At 35.6% G+C, this 21,943-nt stretch overlaps 1 protein-coding gene across 1 annotated transcript; it reads left to right on the top strand.

Annotated features, from left to right (window-relative positions):
- Positions 1–278: 278 nt before the first annotated feature.
- Positions 279–18,844, top strand: syk (spleen tyrosine kinase). The gene is made up of 13 exons (XM_059538706.1): positions 279–457; positions 5,031–5,475; positions 6,437–6,597; positions 8,231–8,378; positions 10,611–10,694; positions 11,896–11,964; positions 13,755–13,824; positions 13,904–14,063; positions 14,652–14,861; positions 16,004–16,193; positions 16,328–16,468; positions 17,671–17,783; positions 18,051–18,844. Exons 2-13 carry the CDS (start codon positions 5,074–5,076, stop codon positions 18,121–18,123), a joined length of 1,821 nt encoding a protein of 606 aa, XP_059394689.1. The 5' UTR covers positions 279–457; positions 5,031–5,073; the 3' UTR covers positions 18,124–18,844.
- Positions 18,845–21,943: the final 3,099 nt, after the last annotated feature.

Genomic DNA, 21,943 nt, shown 5'->3' with positions numbered 1-21,943 from the left:
CTTGATTTAATTTGAAAACCCTTTTTTCAGGAAATGTTGAATGTTATGAACTGTCATGCAAAATTTACCTTAGAAAATGAACGTTTTAGGAAATCTCATGGATTATTTTTGGGCAAGTCCTTAAAATATAAATAACTGCTATTATATGTTTTCAGATGGAAGAGGAAGTCAAAGATAGGACAACAAAATAGTGAAGGAAGTAGGCAAGTTTTTCAAAATGAGGAAGTCTGCAAATAGTTCCATTGAATGCATATGATATCAGCAACTCAAAGGTGAAAATCTATCCAGTATTCGCTCAGTTTCAGGTTACTCTTAGTGCTAGTGTTCCAGAATTGGCAGCTTCTTTTGAACTATCCACTGAGTTTTTGGTCATACCACATCCTGTTCAGTTCGACATCTTATGTGAACATGGTGTGTAGTCACTGTCCAAAGTTAGAGGAGTCGAACACTTTGTAAGGTAAGAACATGTCTGTTCATGTTGTACATCAGATTTTGTTAAACTGGATAAATTCTGCAGGCTGAGTGAATTAAGCGTGAATGATTAGAATAAAAAAATCAAAATACTTTCAATTACAATTTGATTTGATTTCATATGCAGTGTCATATTAAATATTCTAATCGTAAATCTTAATATATTGATATGGAAATATCATGAAAATAAAAAGCAAAAGTTCTAGTGGAACTATTGAAATGATCACTTTGTTGTGGCATTACCTGATCTGGCATTATTTAGTTACTTTGAAGTTAGTAATCAGAAGAATATGAGATGTTTCTCTGTCTTATTGTGGTCTGATATATCTTTTAAAGACGCAATTATTCGTTTGTGATTATTGATGAAATAAAAAAGTGTTTGATGTATGTTAATAATTCAACAATAATGTATTAATGATTTGCATATAAAAGTCATGAATATTTGCATTGATGCTTTTCACATGATATAAAATAAATATATAGTGAGGTCCAAATGCCTAACTTGGAGATCATTATGTGCACTTTGGCGTTCGAAATATAGTTTAAAAAGCAAACAGAAAATTATAGGATTTTGACATTTTCACGAAAAAGATGTTATGACAAACATAACAAATACTGCAAAAGTATAAAATTGTGAAACATTTAACTTGCATGGTTACCATTTGTTTTTTATTGTGTTCTAATGTAAGGTGTTTTTTTAGTGAGTTATCTCACTAATTCTTATAGACGTTTCAATATATATATAAATTATTGTCCAGAGTTTGTTGATTATTATTATTAGCATCTTAACACAAAGTCAGAATTACTAAAAGTTAATTAGAGCAACCTATTTATAACTTAACATAGGGCATGGTATAATTATTTCACCATTTTGGCTTAATAAAACACCTTAACAAAAACAAAAATACATTTTATAATAGCTCACAAAAAAGATTTCCCAGTAGTAAATTACATATTTAAAACTTGCATGCCTAACCAGTGGCACACGTCTCTAGCTAGACATGTTTAATTAAAGTCATTGTGCTGCGAAGCTGCATTTACTGATTTAACACAAAGCTATAACCACATTTTCCATTACAAACCTTGCATTTTGCTGTTAAGTTACAATAACACTGACCTTTTCTAGCTCAGCCAAACTGGCTTCTTCTTTATGGAATCTTTTGTGGTTGAATTTGATGAATCTTCTCAGACTTGCTTCTCTTTCATGCATGAACACGAGGCCCTGAGGTTTTGTATTAGCACTTGTGTTTGAGGTTGCTTTTTAGTAAGTAAAAAGGCTAGAGGATGTATTTTCTGTTTGCTTTATTTTGCATTTTGAGAAATACTTCATTGACTTAATTTCTCATTATTGGTAATTATTGGGAAAATAATGAATATTTCTATAGAAAAATATCTATCCATCTATCCATCTATATATATATATATAGATAGATAGATAGATAGATAGATAGATAGATAGATAGATAGATAGATAGATAGATAGATAAACATTGCAGTGCTGGTAGAGTGTACTGTGTTTCACTGGATCAAACTGTAGACCTCTAGATAACAGGTGTTCAGCTGTGTGACGCTGACGTGTGCGGATTCATCTGCGTGCTGTGAATCATCTTTAAGTGCCTTAAACATCTCATGGGAGTGGGCTTAAGTTGTAGTAGAGGCTGAATGTTATTGCAAAAGACTTGACCGCTTCCTCTTTCTGCGTGAACTAGTTTCTCAGTGCCACATGTCTTTTAACTTCTTCCCCAAGTTAGAGTTTGAAATATACATAGACTTGCACATGCATGTGTTTGTAATTGACTTTGTAAAAACATATTTGCTAAAAACAAATACAAAATCAAAAAAAGCATGGAAAGAAAATACAATTGGTGTTTCTTGTTATCTTTAAAACCTTTTTGATCTAAAAGCTTAAATGCTCTGACTATATTTTGTGTATGCAATGTGGCTACATGTAAAAACTTTTTTAAAATGGATATGGATTTAAAGGTAAAATTGCCAAAAAGTGGCTTGTATACATAGAAAACGGACGAAAATATACAATAGGTTTTATCTTTTTAATTTTATGCATCAATTTTTCACTCTTCTGTTCGTGTTTTTTCATAGTTTACTATTGTAGAAAATGTGGAAAACTGTAACAACAAAGAATGAGTAATTACACAGTGAAACAAATCTTTATAAAAGTTAAGTTTTTAACGTTTCTTTATAACGTTTGATTCGCATGCTAAATACAAAAATCACATTACCTTATGTGTTCCATTAACAGTGCCCTTGAAAACTAATTTATATACAGTATATTTATATACAGTATATATATGTTGACAGCTTATACAAGCTAATCTGTTACTTCTCATGCATAAAAATGACATGGCACATGCTTAATACTAAGCTAAGAACTATAGTTTAAAATGAATCAAAAGTGAGTCGTCCAGACCTTCAGAAGTGTATACTGGATGATTTTTGTCTTCTTTGACTGGTCCCATAATGTTCTGGAATGTTCCAGAAAGCACTAGAATATTTCAGAATATTTCAGAATATTGGATGTTTCTAGAAACTGGATGTTCTAGAATCCTTGCAAAAAAACAAAACAAAACAAAAACATTACAAACTAGTACACAAATGTAAACCAGTGTTTCATAATTCATAGTAACCTCAGTATTTACCAAGACATTGATGCTATGTTAAAAAATAAATAGTTCATTTAATGAACATATGCTTGGAGTAGTTATCAAAAAATGAGATGAAACAGTCAGTCAGGTTAAAATGAAACTAAAGATAGTAATAAAGATAAGACATTAGAAACCAGTGACATTTTCTTTGAAAATATATTGCATTTATAATGCTATCACGGCAAATAAATATTGTTGTGCACAACATTTATTCATGTACAGTCTTAAGTGCTTATTGTCTTTACACGATGGTCATTAATGATTAGATTAAAGCCCATTTTAACCTTTATTTCTCACACTTAAGTTTAGGGACCAGTTCTCACTATTACCTATGACTTTGTCATCAATAAACTCCTAATTTGCTGATTATTAATAGTAAGGTAGTTGTTAAATATTGGTTCAAATTAAGGGATCTTAAATAAGGGCATGCAGAATAAGACATTAATATGTTCTTTATAACCAGCCAATTTGCTAGTAATATAGTTAAGAATGAGAATTGGTCCTTAAAATGAAGTGTTAACCTTTTATTTGATCACCTATGACATCCTATATAGACCTTGATTATTATTTGGCATTCTTAGCAGAGTTTATAGGGTTTCATTCTCTAGAATTTAGTTTACAGATTGTCTTTTGCTCGAAGTCCCTCTGATTTTCACTAAAAATATGATCTAAAGTTTCTAAGAAAATGATCTACTCATTGGGCCTCATTTATAAAGCGTGTGTATGCTCAGATTTGATCTTAGAGTGTGTGTACGCTAAAATCCACGCCAGCGCTCGTATTTGACGTTGTTAAAGGACTTGGCTCTGAGCAGACGTACACACTTCTTCTTGTCAGAGTACTGCAGGTTCTTGAAAATGTACGCTGTTTTTGCAGCTCACTGTTCTTAGTGAAAGAATTTGGACAATGACTGGTGATCTTTTACATGTTAATGACTTTAATTAAGTGTCGTTTACAAGGCAGAGAGCTGAAACCATTCAGCTGCGCGCAGGTTTAAGATCATTAGCGATTCATAGACTTCACATCTGAAAGAGAGGTGCATGTGGGTACGTTCATTTAATAATGACACTGGACCACAAAACCAGTCATAAGGGTCAATTTTTTTATTTAAACATTTTTACATAATCTGAAAGCTGAATAAATACTGTTTCCACTGATGTGTGGTTTGTTAGGAGGACAATATTTGCCGAGATACAACTATTTGAAAATCTGGAATCTGAGGGAGCAACAAAAACTAAATATTGAGAAAATGACCTTTAAAGTTGTTCAAATGAAGTTCTTAGCAATGCATATTACTAGTCAAAAATTTTGTTCTGATATATTTTTTATGGTAGGAAATTTACAAAATATTAGTGCTGTCAAATGATTAATCGCGGTAAATCTAGCTCAAAATAAAAGTTTTTGTTTACATTAAATATGTATGTTTACTGTTTTATGTTTATTATGTATATATAAATACACACACATACAGTATTTATTTAGAAAATATTTACGTATAAATATATTTAATATATAAACAATTATATATATATATATATATATATATATATATATATATGCATGTGTGTTTGAATTTATATATACAGTAAATAATAAATATACACAGATATGTTATGTAAATAAACACTTTTATTTTGGATGTGATTAATCGCGATTAATCGTTTGACAGCACTACAAAATATCTTCATGGAACATGATCTTTGCTTAGTGTCCTAATGGTTTTTGGCGTAAAAGAAAAATGAATAATTTTTCCCCATATACAATGTATTGTTGGCAATTGCTACAAATATTATGACTGGTTTTGTGCTCCAGGGTCACATTTGAGAGATGATCGTAAGATCAAATTTAGGATGGTTTCTGCACAACATTTCATCACTGAGGCCCATTGTGTTTTTCAGGTTATTAGCTGTGCTCTGAGCTTTGGCAGACGGTTGAGCAGATATGGCAGACAGGGTGCACATGCTGCCGTATTTCTTCGGCAACATCACGCGAGAGGATGCGGAGGAGTACCTGCGTCAGGGAGGAGCGGGGGACGGCCTGTACCTGCTCCGCCAGAGCCGCAGCTTCCTCGGCGGATACGCTCTGTCCGTGGCCTACGGTCGCCAGTTCTACCACTACACCATCGAGAGGGAGATGAACGACACCTACGCCATCGCCGGTGGCAAATCTCACAGAACCCCCATAGATGTGATCGACTATCACTCGCAGGAGTCCGACGGGCTCGTCTGTCTGCTGAAGAGGCCCTTCAACCGGCCCCGTGGCACCGAGCCTAAAGTCGGGCCCTTCGAGGACCTCAGGGAGCAGCTCATCCGGCAGTACGTCAAACAGACCTGGAACCTACAGGTGGGTGCCAGTTTAACACTGCACTTGATGACACTTCATTTCAGCAGTCCACTTTAGTTACTTAAAGTCAAAATAAAGTGCTATCCTTTATTTAATTTCGGTTACACTTTATTTTAAGGTTACACATGTTATATTATTTCACTTGATTTTGATGGCTCCTTGAACATATTTTGTTGACTGTAAGAAATGCTGCACATGCCTCTCATTAGAGAGTTAGTAGAGTTAGAATAAGATGACATGTTCTTGCAAAGTTATTAATAGTCAGTAGAATGTCTGCTGGGAGACCATCACAATAAACAGTTAGCAGATATTAATCAGAGAGTATACTAATGCTCTGATGAGAGTTTGTTGACATGTAGGTGCTATGTTACTAACTTTTTTATGAATTGTACAAATTCGCCAAAATGTTAAATAGTTATGCTTTCTCATGAGTTTGGTATTTCAGACTTCAGTTATGCTCAGAAACAATTGCTTAAGTAGAGCATTGAGCTCAGTTATTTACTATTTATTTACTGTTTCTTTGTCTTCTTTTGCATGAAACTACTTTCTTTTTTGTTACGTTTTAAACCATCCTTACTTTTCCAGCAAATCCCCTCCAACCACCTTCAATCACTGTAAAAAAAAAAAAAAAGATTATTTAAAGAGTATGTTTTATGAAGAGTCAAAAATTGAATGAAATTAGTGAAAATGTTATACAAATAATAAACTTTTACATCTATTTTCACCCAGTTCCTAAGTCCCATCTTACTTTTTACAAGAATAAAAGAAGTTGTGAATGTTTTATGTTTCATTTGTCATAATAACCTTCACACATTTTGTTGTTGCTGTCAACTTTGGAACATTTGCAGCATTTGTGGATACATTAATGCCACCCCTGTGCTGCATTAAAGAAATCATAAATGCACATTGTTGATATAAGACAGGAGAAGTTTCTGATTTTTGATGTATTGTGGTGTGGCAGGGCTCGGCTCTGGAGCAGGCTATCATCAGCCAGAGGCCTCAGCTGGAGAAACTCATCGCCACAACAGCTCATGAGAAGATGCCGTGGTTCCATGGCAAGATCGAGCGCGAGGACTCAGAGCAGCGGCTGCTCAGGAGCTCGCACGTCAACGGCAAATTCCTGTGAGTCTCCTTCACTCGGCAACAACAACAACAATGATTACGAGTGTAACTAAGAATTACAATCGTAAAAATAAAAGTGCTTTACAATGCCATAGAAGAACCTTATTTTGTCTAAATGGTTCCAAAAAGAACCTTAAACATCTGAGGTACCTTTCTGTTTCACAAAAGGTTATTTGTGGCGAAAGAAGGTTCTTCAGATGATATAAAAGTAAGAAAGAGACGGTTCTTTAAAGAACCTTCGATTGAATGGTTCTTTGTGGAACCAGAAACGGTTCTTCTATGGCAACCTTTTAATCCCCTTTATTTTTAAGAGTTTACCCAGAATACATACCTTATTAGCCATAGCATATAATCTAGGTCAGTAGGATTTTTATTTATTATTTTAAGAAATTACACTTTTATTCAGATGACAGTAAACACATGATACATGTACTTACTATTGTAATAACAATTAATTATTGTATAAGTAACACTAATCCTAACAGAGTACATGTCGTTAATTAATATCACTCAGTACTTAAATGTATAATTACACTGTAACAGAGACACCTTAAAATAAAGTGCATCCAAGATTTGAAATAGTTGCTGTTGTTTTACACTTTTGAAATCAGAGAATCTTGCACAAAATATATGTCAGTTTGCAAAAAAATAGGAAGCAGCACAACTGTGTTTCTTGGGCATCAGATTTCTGAAGGATCATGTGACAGCGCTGCATCACAGGAATAAATTACACTTTAAAATATATTCACATAGCTGTTAATTGAAATTGTAATATATCACAGTTTTGCTGCTTTTACTGTTTTTTTAAACAAATTAACAGTGTTTTGAATGGTAGTGTATCTTAATTTTTTTTTTTCTACACAAGTGTTAGTCACGAATGTTAGTCGTTCAGAGTTGTGATTATTATATTTATGCACTCTAATCATTTTTAGTGTCTAGATCAAGATTTTATATCACCTAATGTATATTTATATTTATTTTAAGTTCATCAATCATCTTAAAATGTGAATCCCACAACTGTTGTGAAGACGAGTCTTCTGAGAAGCTACAGCAGGTGCAGGCTGAATTCAGCAGTGGGTTCAGGCAGGGCTTTGGACTGCTCTGAAGTGAAAGAAGCGATGCAGAGAGGCAGCGTGTGGTTTCCGCTGTCACACTGTTGGAGAGGACTTCCTGAAGTGACCGAAGACGAGTGTGCTGGGTGGAGGAAGTGCATGTCACTACAGTGTGCGCTTGCTTTAAATAGAACACTTGCCACCATCTTAAAACACACGCTTGTGATCAAGTGCACTAAACAATGGAAAAAGAAGAAAGTTTGCTTATAAGACCATCATGAGATCATATCATCGGCTTTGAACTCACTATTTTATTTTAATTTTTTACTAAAGCTTTTCAAAAATATATCTATATTATATTATATTCTTTATTTTGTATATTAAAATATTGATTAAAGATTAGTATATAACTACATCCACTGTACATCGGTCTCTGTAGTGCTTTGAAAAGCGTCAGTTTTTCTCTTCCAGCTCCATCTAGAGTGTTGATTTGTGTATAATAAAACCACAGCTCACTATGCAAGAGCCTATTATTATCTTCTGCTTAACAATTACTGTCTCGTTCTCTCTCCTCCTGACAGAATTAGACAAAGAGAAAACAATAGCAGGAACGTGTCCTACGCTCTGTGTCTCCTGCACAATAACCAAGTCATGCACTATCGCATTGATAAAGACAGGGCTGGCAAACTCTCCATTCCTGACGGGAAGAAGTTCGACACACTTTGGCAGGTAAATAAACCTGTCAACAGAAACCTGGCTGAGACTTCACTGACCTACATACCGTGCTTGTCAAAAGTGTGGCAACTGAAATCTCTTGGTAACACTTTATAGGGACCAATTCTATGAACGAGTTGCTTATTAGCATGCATATTATTAACACTGGTTATAAAGCACATATTCTACATCCCCTAAACTTAACAAGTACCTGACTATCTAATAATAAACAGCTAATTATGAGTTTATTGAGGCAAAAAGGGTTGTTACTAATGAGAATTGGACCTGCTCACCAAGGCTGTGCTCAAATATACAGCCAAACCTGTAATATTTATGATTTCTGAACGACACTAAATGTGGAAAATAATGACCTCAGATAATTAGCAAAGAGTAATGCATTGTTATTTAGGCTAGGCAGGGTTGCCAGCTCTCACGCATCTGGCGCGAGACTCACGCTATCAGGCTGCGTCTCGCGCTCTCACGCTGTAAATCTCACGCCAAAGTGACAACCCTGCTTGTGATATGACACAACGTCCCAGATTACACATTTTGTACGTTTTAATACTGAATTCTAACAATAAATAGTATTGTTAGAGTAAATTCATATGGCGTAAATCATAAAATGTAGCGCTTCAGTTAAAGCCAGAGCCATGAAAAACAGAGTTGCGACACGCTTTGATCTCGCCGCGCGGTCACGTGATCCACAGAACTCTCCAAACAAACCAGCGTAGACAATACAGTCGACAGCTTCATTATACAGTTATTATTTATTTCCAGCATTTTTTGGTAAACAAAACAGCGTATTATGCATTGATTATTACGTCGATGGCATTTACAGTATAATTTTATTTTGGAGAGTGATGGAGAGGCAACATTAATATTGTTTCCTAATATTGCTTACTTATAATGTGACCATACAGATTTTTTTTTCCAGCTAAACAAGAGTTGTATATTTTAGTTCAATAATATTTATTCGATATTTTAAAGAGATCCTTTGGTACTAAATCATATTTGTGCAATTATTATGGTTTTCTAAAATATGTATTACAATTTAGTGTAGTATTTAAGGTTTAAATTGGAAGGTTTTAAATTCCAATGCAAATATGCAAATTAGAGTCATTTTGGGGTCAGTTAAAACAAATAATTTTCATTTGTAATACCATGATTTAACAACTACCTGTATGGCTCTTTACTAATTATATCTAGAATATTGCAGGTCACACTTGTCTTCATTTGAATACATATTTAGACAAAACCAAACACTAGATTTTTAAATGAAAAATTTAAAAAGTTAATAACTTAGGCCTAGATCCTTGTTTAATTATACTCAGATAATTACACACAATGAATGCAAGCAAATACAGACTTTAAACCAAGTTTAAAATGGTGCTAAAAAGGCATTTGATTGGACCCTTTATTTTTACACATCAATTGATATTGAATCGAACTTAAAAGTTGGCAACCCTGTATTAGGCTTGCTGTATTTGCTGATGTCCCGAAGAGGATCTTGTAGAATTACGGACGGGACTAGTTTTACAGGGGGTCGTTAGAGAAATCTGTGTTTCACAGACGTACTTGGTGATTTCAATCCCGTACGAATCTGCCACGTCCGTGTTTTTCTCACACAACCTCTGTGATAATTTCAGAGCAAATTACCTATGCACCAGATGCACAAATCAGACCCCCCCACCTCTGTAATAAACACAGATGTTAGTCCCGTCCGAATTGGTACATGAAAATCGCAGACGTCAGGTGGTAAGAATCTAAACTCAAACGTAGTTTAGAAAACTAGTCCCGTCCGAATAGGTCTTTAGACAGTTGTTTGTATCTGGTGACCAACTGGACAAACACACGCTATATTTAGATTTCCTGGTTCATGATGCACTTCATCAAAGGTTCAGCCCTCAGAAACATCTCTCACACTGTGATTAGCAGAGAAGTGAGTGCATGCTTCGAATGAGGTCAGTTTGCAATGAAAGTGATATAGAAATAGGTTGATTTCGGTGATGAATCACAACAAACAAAGGTGTGCTCATTGAAGTCGTCAATAAAACAAGCCTCCTCTATATATTGCGTATGTAATATATATCTATTATTTTCAGCTGAAGCTTTACGTGACAGTACATTGATGAGAGTTTATCGACTGATGAAACAGGCCATAGCGTAAGAAGCATAACCACAATACTGTGTGATGCTGAGATGATGTCCAGAATCGAGCTTTGATGGGCACTGTGTTGTGTGTTACAGCTGGTTGAACATTATTCGTACAAACCTGACGGCCTGCTCCGAGTGCTCACCGAGACCTGCCCGAGACCAGCACAGAATTCAGTCGTAAGTACAGTCACATCTCTAAGAAACGCAGCAGGGACCATGTGTTCTCGTATCAGCTGGCTTTAAAGAAAAGACTTTAAAGTGCACTGACATGTCAGACTATATAAACCACTCCCATTCAGGACTCTTGTACTGTTTCAATGATCCACAGATAATTGTTAGTTGTTTCACTAAACATAGATACAATTTAAATGAAACTTTTTACAGTTAATTACACTTGGTGTAAAATGAAAATAAAGTGGTTCTCAACTGGTGGGTTGTGACCCAAAAGTGCTGTCACAGACAATAGCGAAAGTGCTCAATCCTTAATGCAACTAAATAATTTACAGACATGGTGTTGGAAACAACATGAGATGGGAGGGGAAATTCCTCCAAGAAATTTTGCATTCATGCACAAAGAAAATAAAAAACTTTTGGATTCCCTCAAGAAACTTGCGTAATTAACTTCCTAATCGTTCATGAATGTTTTGCATTCCTCCGAGAATGTTTGCATTCATTCCCAAAAATGATGAATTCCTCTGAGAAACATTGCACTAGCTCACAGAGAAAGTTTGTCCAAGAAACTTTGCGTTTGCTCTCGAGGAACACAAAAGTTAGCTATGAATCTGCTGCAGAGTTTCTTGGTGGAATGCAAAACTTTTACAAGTAGCCACAAATGCACTGAAATACGATTTTCTCTCTCATCTCATTTTTTCCCCCATCACCATGTTCCAGACGGCAAAGCGAAATAAAGCTTATTACATTTCCTCATCCTCAAATAATTCGGGGGAAGAAGCCGATTATGAATAAGTAAGGACATCAGGGATAAACATTTTATGTTCTGACCAAGATTTGTTTTGTGCTTTGAATTATTGGCTGCCAAGAGCATGACACCTCTGCAGTTCATATTCGTATTCAGTGTCTAATGTCACATAAACTAATTTACACATTACTGGGTTTATGCCGTTTATATAATACACTTTAAAGACGTTTAAACAAAGAAGTCCAGAAGCAAAGCCTGCTGAGAACCACTGACCTAGACTGTACAGATCCATTTAACACAAGGCCCACTGCAAACGCTATCATGTAAATGTGCTGAATTTACGTTGAATTAGTTAATTTAATTATTGAAGAATGGCTCATGGATGTATAGCATTAAACATTAGCATCAAATAGTGTAGGATAAAAATAACCTAATGCTCTTTAAAATTGTGGTTTCTAGCTAGGTGCCACAGGTGGGATTCTCTCCAGAATCAAATCATACTCCTTCCCCAAACCTGGCCAAAAAAAGGTGCTCTAACACACCCCTGTCTTCCTCCCTATCCCCCACTGGCAGTGGTAGGACCCCCGCTTTGCTTGCGTGTGGTTTTTTCTTCTGACTTCGACCCCTCTCTGGTCTCTTCCTCCATTCACTGCCCTGTACATCACATCCAATCACCAGCAAAAACTAAACAACCAATCAGCTTCTGATTTACACTCTAAAGAATGGTTGAAGATTTTTTTGTTGACCCACCTTGATAACCTATCCACCTTATTTTTAACATAAGTGTGGGCATGACAGTTTTAATGTGCGAGGCTTCCAGTTTCATAAATTTATTAGCAAAATCATAAACACATTGGTTTGAAGTGCAAATTTACCATTTACAGTCTACTGCACTTTGTTATTCTTCTAGTTAATTAACAGTAGTGGCTAATGGATTGGAAATCTCGCACATTTAAAAAAAAAAAACCTTGCAAAATAAGGTGGATAAAGGATGTAAGTCAGGGCACATGGGCTTGAGTTGATTTGTTTTTTTCTGTAATTAAACGTTTTTTTGAATACTATATATTTATATACTGTCTCGCTGGTCTGAGCTGGTCTTGGGTTTCGGGAACTAAAAAGCTAGTCCAGCTTAGACTGGTTTAAGAGGTTTCTCCACCAAGGATTTGAACAACTTAAACCATTCTTCTCAGACCTAGTAAAAAAGCACAACTCTAAATATATTTTTATTATGCTACCCTGCATTGGTAATGTTGGTTACAGTATTTATTCAGATAATTGCATATTATAATTTGTGGATTTTATTTATCTCTTACATCCATCAGTGAGAGAAAAAAAAACAGACATAGACTGGAATAGTCAGCATATTTACATCACTTTACATAAAATGAAGCTACTTTTAGAGACACTACTATTGAAAAATGTGGCAGGCACGGACATTCGTAAAGTTAATATCTCTGGCTTCCGGTGTCATCCACTTCCAGCTATTTTTAGCTGTAAATACAGCTCGTTTTGCTGCTTGGTATATGCTTGCCATATTATTTTAATGTATAATCTTAATTATGAACACACTGGTATATAGTGCCAACATTTTGACCATTTACTGTACTTTTTACGTCCACTTACTTCCACACTGAAAAATAAGGTGGATCATAGATGTTGCCTTCATTTGAATTTTACAAGAGCTATTGCATTTAATACATTACATATACATTAATAACAGTTGATTATGCATTTGACGGAATCATAGTATTTCTGGCACAAAAGAAGAGCTGACTGACTGGAATCACTTGTATAAGAAGTGCTATTTACAAGTAAAAAGTTGCTGCCTGTGCCAAGTGTTTCAGTCGGTCACCAAATCAATCCGCTTCGAACAAAGGCAATGACTGGAAGAGACGGCAATCATTTGTGTTGATATTGAGGTGCCGTTACCCCAATCATACCTCCACATTTTCATTCTCCTTCTCTATCACTCTTTTTTAATTATAGAAATGACATAGTCATCAATCTCTTTTTTTAATTTTTATACTCTGTCGTTGGCTTTTGACCTTGGAAGAAGTTTCTCCTCTTCTTCATGGACACTGATCGCATCACGTATAACGAATTGCCATTTAGTTATTATTGAAACATCTCAGTAAATGCAATTACGCATTCGATACTGATTTAAGGTGCCATGAAGAACACAGGAAAGTTTGGTTTGACCCTGCCCCTCTGTCCCATCGATGCATGCAGGCATTTCAGATAACATGCCTGTGTCCTATCAGCTTTTTCTATGTGAATCTGTATATTTTCACAGTTGTAATTGTGTCGTGTGCTTGTAGGCTCCAATCGAAAATACATATAACTTCAGACCAAACCTGGAACTTCCTAAGCCTAATAACTTCAACACAGGTTAGTTGACATGCTTCAAAACACTAGCACTTGTTGAAATGATCTTGTAATCTAAACTGTTACACTTCTGTTTTGACAGATGCTATGCCGATGGACACACAGGTGTATGAGAGTCCATACGCGGATCCTGAAGAGCTGCGGTCAACAACAGTGAAGCGGAGCAACCTGACTCTGGAAGATGGGGAGTTGGGCTCAGGCAACTTCGGCACTGTCCTGAGAGGAGTCTACCAGATGAAGAAGTGAGTTGACCAAGTTTACCTACAGGATTTGAGTTATTTTAAGGATATCAAATCTGTCATCAGAATTCAGTGTCAGTAAATCAAACCTTTTTGCATCTTATAAGCCGTTATTCTCACTCTTAAAAAATGCAATTAAAATGATGACTTATTGGTATTGTATACTAAAAGCCTGAAATTGATACTAATTTGTGTGTGTGTGTGTGTGTGTGTGTGTGTGTGTGTGTGTGTGTGTGTGTGTGTGTGTGTGTGTGTGTGTGTGAGTGTGTGAGTGTGTGTGTATGTGTGAGTGTGAGTGTGTGTGTGAGTGTGAGTGTGTGTGTGTGAGTGTGTGAGTGTGTGTGTATGTGTGAGTGTGAGTGTGAGTGTGAGTGTGAGTGTGAGTGTGTGTGTGTGTGTGTGTGTGTGTGTGTGTGTGTGTGTGTGTGTGTGTGTGTGTGTGTGTGTGTGTTCTTTCTTGCCACAGTGTATGAGTAGTTAGTGGTTTGGTCTGCTTGCTCATGTCTTGCAGAAGTATTGATGTCATGTGCACTCAGCTCATAAATATGATTTCCGACTTGGACACTGGATCTTCTTTTGTGTTTGATGCAGGACACAGAAGATTGTTGCTGTTAAGATCCTGAAGAATGATGATAATAATGTGGCGGTGAAGGAGGAGATGCTGCGGGAAGCGAGCGTCATGCAGCAGCTGGATAACCCGTACATCGTCCGTATGATCGGCATCTGTGAAGCGGAGAACCTCATGCTGGTCATGGAGCTCGCTGAGCTGGGGCCGCTGCACAAGTTCCTCCAGAAGAACAAGTACGCCACGCTAGACTTACTACAGAACATATGAGAGCTGTGCTGAACTGTGAATATAGTAATATGCATTGAAAAACAATGTGGAGGAACTAACATTAAGCAGCTATTTAACTTAAAAGTTACCACTGTGAATGAATCAAAAATGTCAAAAACTCATCATAGTACCTAAATACTGTGCACTATATTCCAGGTTTTCTGAAGTCATGAATGTCAGCATTGTGTGAGATGCACAAAGAACATTAGTAAATGCATAAGCTAACATAATTTATAAATTTTATTAATATAAGAAACTCCTAATTTCCTGCATATTGATAACAAGTAAGGTAGTTGTTGTAGTAGCTATGTTTAGGTTTTGGGTTGGTTTAAGGGATTAAAATATGGTTATGCAGAATAAGCCATTATAAATGTGCATGCTAATAAGCAGCTAGTTAATAGTTAGTTTTCCTAATCTGAAGTGTTAATGTTACTGTACATTATGTACATAATGTTAATGTAACAGAAAAACTATTGTTAATGTTTGTTAACAATTGCAACAGCTACAACTTTAGATTTTAGAAGTGAACTATAATTAATGAATGCTGTGTAATTATTGTTTATTCTTGACATGGTAAGAACCAGACAGTATCCAGTCTTTTAAATAAAAATGCACAGGATTAGGCGTTTCCTAAGCAGACTTTGCTTGTGTTGGTCATGCAAACTGACCAATAGAAAGCTGCTTGGTTTGACCTGTGTGAGCTGTGCTTCATGCATTGATTTCACCAAAATGACACAACACTCTTAAAAATAAAGGTGCTTCACGATGCCATAGAAGAACCTTTTTGTCTAAATATATCCATAAGGAAACTTTAACTAACATCTGAGGAACCTTTCTGTTTCACAAAAGGTTCTTCAGATTATAAAGAGTCATTTTTTAAAGAACCTGTGACTGAACGTTTCTTTGTGGAACCAAAAATGGTTCTTCTATGGCAACCTTTTAAGCACCTTTATTTTTACAGTTTTTAATAAACTTTGCATACAATCCACCTAATGGATTTGAGAAGTTCATGTATTTGGTTATTGGTTTTGGTCCATGTGAGGAGATTGAGCTTTGTATTTTTTGAGTAGTTGTATTGTTAATAGTTTTTCACTTTGTGTATTTGCAGACACATCTCTATGAAGAACATCACAGAGCTGGTTCATCAGGTCTCTATGGGAATGAAATATCTGGAAGAGCACAACTTTGTTCACAGAGATCTGGCAGCCAGGAACGTGCTTCTAGTGACTCAGCACTATGCCAAGATCAGTGACTTTGGACTCTCTAAAGCCCTGGCAGAAGAGGAGAACTATTACAAGGTATAGTCACCAGGAACTAATCACATATACCAAGAATGAAAGCCATGCCCTCATTACAAAGCTTTGTGTTAGTAAAGTAGAATGGGTTTAAGATGAATGTATTCCTGACTGATCTTTGTTCGCTGCTCCTGTAGGCCAAAGGTCATGGTAAATGGCCGCTGAAGTGGTACGCTCCCGAGTGCATGAACTACCTGAAGTTCTCGTCCAAGAGTGACGTGTGGAGCTTTGGAGTCCTGATGTGGGAGGCCTTTTCATACGGACAGAAGCCATACAAGGTGTGAATATGCATATGATGTTGCTCCCAAACAGACATATATTGTATTGTTAATCAGGCTGGGTGATGATTGAATATATCAATAAGTGAATGTTTAAAAATGAGGCAATATTGTGAAATGGTCACAATGCTTTTAATGCCTAACAATAAATACAGTTCTGTCTAGTTTTAATTTAGTGACAGTGGGAAAGCTGTCACAGAACACTCACAAACAGGATGATCCAATGCAGTTTATTTAATAATCCAAAAACAGAGTCAGGGTAAAAACAGAATAAAGAATCACATAACAAAACAATCAACTAGCAATTAAGGACACAGAAATATATATATAAGCTTATATGAGGGTGAGTTAACAAGATAATGAGACACAGCTAGATGTAATGAGACTAGAATGTCAAAGCAAAGGATGATGGGAACTGAAGTCCAGATAAACAAAACTACAAAGTGTGCCCTCTGGTGGCTATAAAGGGCACACCAACTAGATCACCCTGTGACAAAACCTATATTATTGCTGTATTCGTTTTACATGGTAAATCTGCATTTACGCAAACCTTTTGAATCTGCTTCCCAAATATATCCGTCTATAAACTAACAAAATAAAATTCCTATTTTTCATGGTGATGCTTTACAAATAAGGTTCAATTCATTCATACTATTTAATGCTTTAGTTATCATGAATTAACAATAAAGATATTGTCAGCCTTTATTAATCAAAGTTAATGTTTATTTATAGATATATTATTGTTCTTTCGTTATTGAATAATAATTAAGAATTCTATTTCTATTCTGGCTACTTGTTTTGTTTTTATTTAAAAAAAAAAACACATGACCATCTAACATTAGCACTCTCTGTTCTATTTCTATTCTATTTATTCATTAAAATAATAATAATAATAAAATAATAATTTGACTCCGTAACACTGTTGCTCTCTTATTTTTATATGTAAATGTAAATAATGAATGTTCATAATACATTAACTAATGTTAGTTTATACAACATGAAATGCTAAAAATATATTAACATTAACCATAATTAATAAAACCTCCAAAAACCCTCTCTGGTATGTGGGCTTTAGGACCCCCTAAAATAATATTGACACATATACTGTATATAGAATATCATCTAAATCGCAAACTGCACATCCGGTGTTTGAAAATGATATTTTATTTTAGTACTGTGTGTTTAATTCATATTGTCTGTAGGGTATGAAAGGAAATGAAGTCATCCAAATGATTGAAAACGGAGAGCGAATGTCCGCTCCAGCCGACTGCCCGGCAGAGATGTACAACCTCATGAGGAAATGCTGGACATACAAGTATGTTTATTGCATATATCAGCGTTTATATATTGATAATTCTGCATTCACAATCATCCCATAACTTAAAAGACAACTGTGCTAGCAGTCTTTAACATACTGATCTGATACTGATAGGAGATCACACTAGAACACTGATTATAAGCAATGAATGATAGCCTTTTATTTATTATACAGAAATATCTTTTACGTATACCTGTGTAATAATGATTCATTCAATGCAGTACACTGAAGGATAATAAATGGCTCTCTGTTCTGTTTCTGCAGGCCGGACGAGAGACCTGGATTTTCAGTAGTTGAACCCAGATTGCGGCATTACTATTATGACATATCTCAGTGATGATGAGCAAACATGTACAGCTATACAATACAGTATTTCAAAACTGTCAGTCTGTAAGAGGTGGGCTAGTAATTTTTGAATTTTTTTCATTGACATTTTTCATGATAATATATGTTTTCCTCCATCACATTCTAATTGACAGCAGTTTGTGTTGAATCATTTAAAGCAATAACTCTTCTTGAAGTATTTGTACTTCCAGGCTATTTTTCTTAGAAGCTGTACAAATTGGATTAATAAGCAAAAATACTTACTAAATGTGTTCATTTTGCTTCTAAAAGCATGTTTAGAAAGAACATCAGTGTTTTGTGTATGAAGCCAAGTCGGTATTTGAGATGTATAACAGCAATAGGATGACCAATATGAACTTTCATTCCTTTCTCTCACATTTACTGTTTTTTTTTTGTCTTCATCTAAGTGCCATATTCTATTGTTTTTTTACATCGAGTGTATGGTTAAAAAGTTAAACCGGCTGGTATTCATTCTCTGTGTAGACAGTGTTTACTTCTCATGATCAGGTACAATGTATTGAGCATGTCATCTATGCAGCCTAAGCAAGGTCTTCTTCAGCAATCTTTTAGGAATTGTTTTCTCTGTGTATATGAATTCATTGCATTTGTCAGCTTGATTGAGTCGCTGCAGACTGATAACTGAACAGCATGGCATGATACCTTCAAATCTCGCTCTTCCTCACTTTGATGAGATCAATAAATGATACTGAGCAAACTGATCATGTGTGGCTGCATTGCAATATGATTTAAAAAACGCTTTCAAAGAAATAAAGTCATTTATTGATTGCTTTCTTGGATGCACTAAAATATGAACATAGAGAAATAAAAAATGTCCTTCAATCTCACTCTTGATTAAAGCACAGTGGAATAAAATAAGTATATCATATTTGATTAAAGTAATTCCCGAAACAGGAATTAAATTGGGTTTTAACTCTTGATACACAGAAAACTGAGAGAAAGTAAGGTAAAATACATGAATTATTCCATTTACAGTATAAAGTTGAGAGAAGTTGTGCATTATCAAATGGCACATTCAGAATAGTTTAAAAACCAACAGCAGGGTGTTCGTCCAAAAATACAAAATACTTCACAGCCTCCACACAGATAAATCTGTGCACCATTTATTACTGAATCACCTTTGGTCCAGCAGGGGGCGTGATACGCAGCAAAAACAAGTGTGGCCTAAATTCAGTCAAACTTCACATGATGCTGTATTCTAACATGACTATTCAGCCACGTATTGCCCTGTATTTATTCACCATTTCAGTATTTGTCTGTCAGATGTAAATGATGAGGTTCTTTGATATTTGCTAACTCCGTCCTAGCTGAAGTGGTTTTAAGCAGTTATGATCTGGAACACCGGAATTTGGAGCAATTATGGTAAATAAACATTCTCATCGAATCAGATGAAATCAAACAGAACGTCCTGAATCATGATGTCGTGCTTCAAAGGGGAAAGGCCAGCTTATGAACATTTAGTAAGCGTTGCAATTTTGCTGTTTTTTAGGATTTCAGTAACTGGAAATCTAGAATACACTGCGTGTGAACTGGAGAGCTGCTTTTTTTCTCCTCGTCATATCAAGGCCTTTTCATCTTTATGAAGTGAATTATTAACACATTCCTTTAACCCCTGCTCTCTTCATTTAGTCAAAAAAGAGGGATCTATTTCTTGTCCTCTTGACAGTGAGAGGCTTTCTGCCAAGGGCCCTGTGTCCACTAGAGCTCTGCAGGCCGGCTGTGGGCAGCCTCTTTTGTTCCTCGGAATTTGAGATGGGAACGTCAGTTGTGTGGGAGATGTCTGACTTCTCCCAGATGCCAGACGGAGCAGGGTGGGCGTATTTTAGGGGGATGGGAGCAGCAGAGACCGGACAGTGAGGATACAGTACATGCATCTGTGCACTTTCAGAAAGCTTGTGATGAAACCTGGACATTTTCCATTCTCCTGCACATTCACTCCCATGCCTGACAGACTTGATTGTGAAACTGGCAAAATAAATGAATAATAACAGTAAATGAAAATATACTGGCAGGTAAAAAAGTTCACTTTAGCATATACTTCTTAAAAAGGAACTTATTACAGAAATAATATGCAATAGTTTAAAATAATATACGTAAGTGCAAAGAATGTAATATCTTAATGAAAATGAAAATGAAAATGCTTTCTAAGTTAAATGTATATTAAAGAGTGTTTTTGACCCACTTAAAGGGTTAGTTCACCCAGATAGCAAATTTATGTAATTAATAACTCACCCTCATGTCGTTCCAAACCCGTGAGACCTCCGTTCATCTGCTGAACACAGTTTAAGATATTTTAGATTTAGTCCATTAGCCAGATAATGACTCATTCACGAGTCAAGAACTGTTTCTGTCAGACGCGTCCGATTCGAGAACCGAGGAGCTGATGATACTGTGCATGTGTGATTCAGCGTGAAGTAGACCGACACACAGAGCGTCTGAACCGAACTGATTCTTTTGGTGATTGATTCTGAACTGATTCTGTGCTAATGTTATGAGCGCAGGTAAACCGAAGGCTTGAATCAAGGGCAATCATCGCAAATGACGACATTAAGTCGAGCGCAAAAGAACCGGTGAACCGTTTTCTTCAACCGGTTTATTGAATCGAACTGTCCGAAAGAACTACTGGTGATCCGAAAACTGATGCAACCAGTTCTTGACTCGTGAACGAGTCATTATCTGGCTCGGCGTTCATCTTCAGTTCTCTCTTCACAGCAGTTCAGTCAGTGTACTGTTTGAGTAAATGAATAACTCCAGGATATTGGTTTGTTTGAACTCAGAGGGAGTGTCAGAAACATTAAAAAAGTTAACAGCTTAAGTCATTTGTTGATTAATGCGTACTGGAGACGCGAACCGTTTAAAACGATTCAGTTCGATTTGGTGAACTGAATGATTCGTTCGCGAACCGGATATCCAGCTGCTTTGATTTGAACTCTCTCTCACAACAGACACAATGATGAATAAAGTCGTCGATTTCTTGCTAATTTTGGACCAAAATGTATTTTCGATGCTTCAAAATATTCTAACTGACCCTCTGATGTCACATCAGACTAAATCTAAAATATCTTAAACTGTGTTCAGAAGATGAACGGAGGTCTTACGGGTTTGGAACGACATGAGGGTAAGTTATTCATGACATAAATTTGCTATCTGGGTGAACTAACCCTTTAAGTACATCTGGTTATATAATATAATAATTACTTCATTTATGGTAAATCATTTTTTTATGTCATTCACAATAAACTTGAATTTATGCATTTGTACTGATGAAGATGCAGTTTAGTACATTTAAAATAAATATAACATTGTGTAAATATGAAAAACACACTACAGTTCTTTTTATGTGTGATTTAGTATTTACTCAGCATATCAAAATAAGAGTACTTCTTTAAAGCATGACAAACAATTAATAAAGCATAATCATTTCCATAATAATATTTTTATATGTCATTATTTACATTTTAAAGCAAAACTTTACAAAAGTGCGTAAAAAAGCGTTTTAAGAAACATTCATGAAAGTGCTTTCCTAAGTGTTTTTAGTTTTTTTAATATTATATATTCTCTGTAAATACTGTTTGTTTGTTTTTTTAATACACATTTAAGTCTGCTACAAGTGCACATTAGCCACAACTCTTTTCATAAGTGGCATCTTAGAGTACACCACTCAGAAGAACTTCAAAATGAATTCGTTTTCTATACATTTTATGCAAATGTTGCATTCAATCAGCTCTGATACAGTCTCTCAGATGTGAAACAGAACATGAGAGTTGAGCAGGGAAGGAATGTTCCAGTGCTTT

This window comes from Carassius carassius, chromosome 45 (assembly GCF_963082965.1).
Source record: "Carassius carassius chromosome 45, fCarCar2.1, whole genome shotgun sequence".
NCBI lineage: Eukaryota > Metazoa > Chordata > Actinopteri > Cypriniformes > Cyprinidae > Carassius > Carassius carassius.
This window is presented reverse-complemented; position numbering and strand designations above follow the sequence as displayed.

What these genes read in the sequence shown, in the direction of transcription:
- syk (XM_059538706.1), top strand. Translation starts at nt 5,074, where the DNA reads ATGGCAGACAGGGTGCACATGCTGCCGTATTTCTTCGGCAACATCACG. An exon ending in CCAAACCTGGCCAAAAAAAG is followed by an intron (nt 11,965 to 13,754) that starts GTGCTCTAACAC and finishes GTGTGCTTGTAG; the next exon opens with GCTCCAATCGAAAATACATA. An exon ending in AAGTTCCTCCAGAAGAACAA is followed by an intron (nt 14,862 to 16,003) that starts GTACGCCACGCT and finishes GTGTATTTGCAG; the next exon opens with ACACATCTCTATGAAGAACA.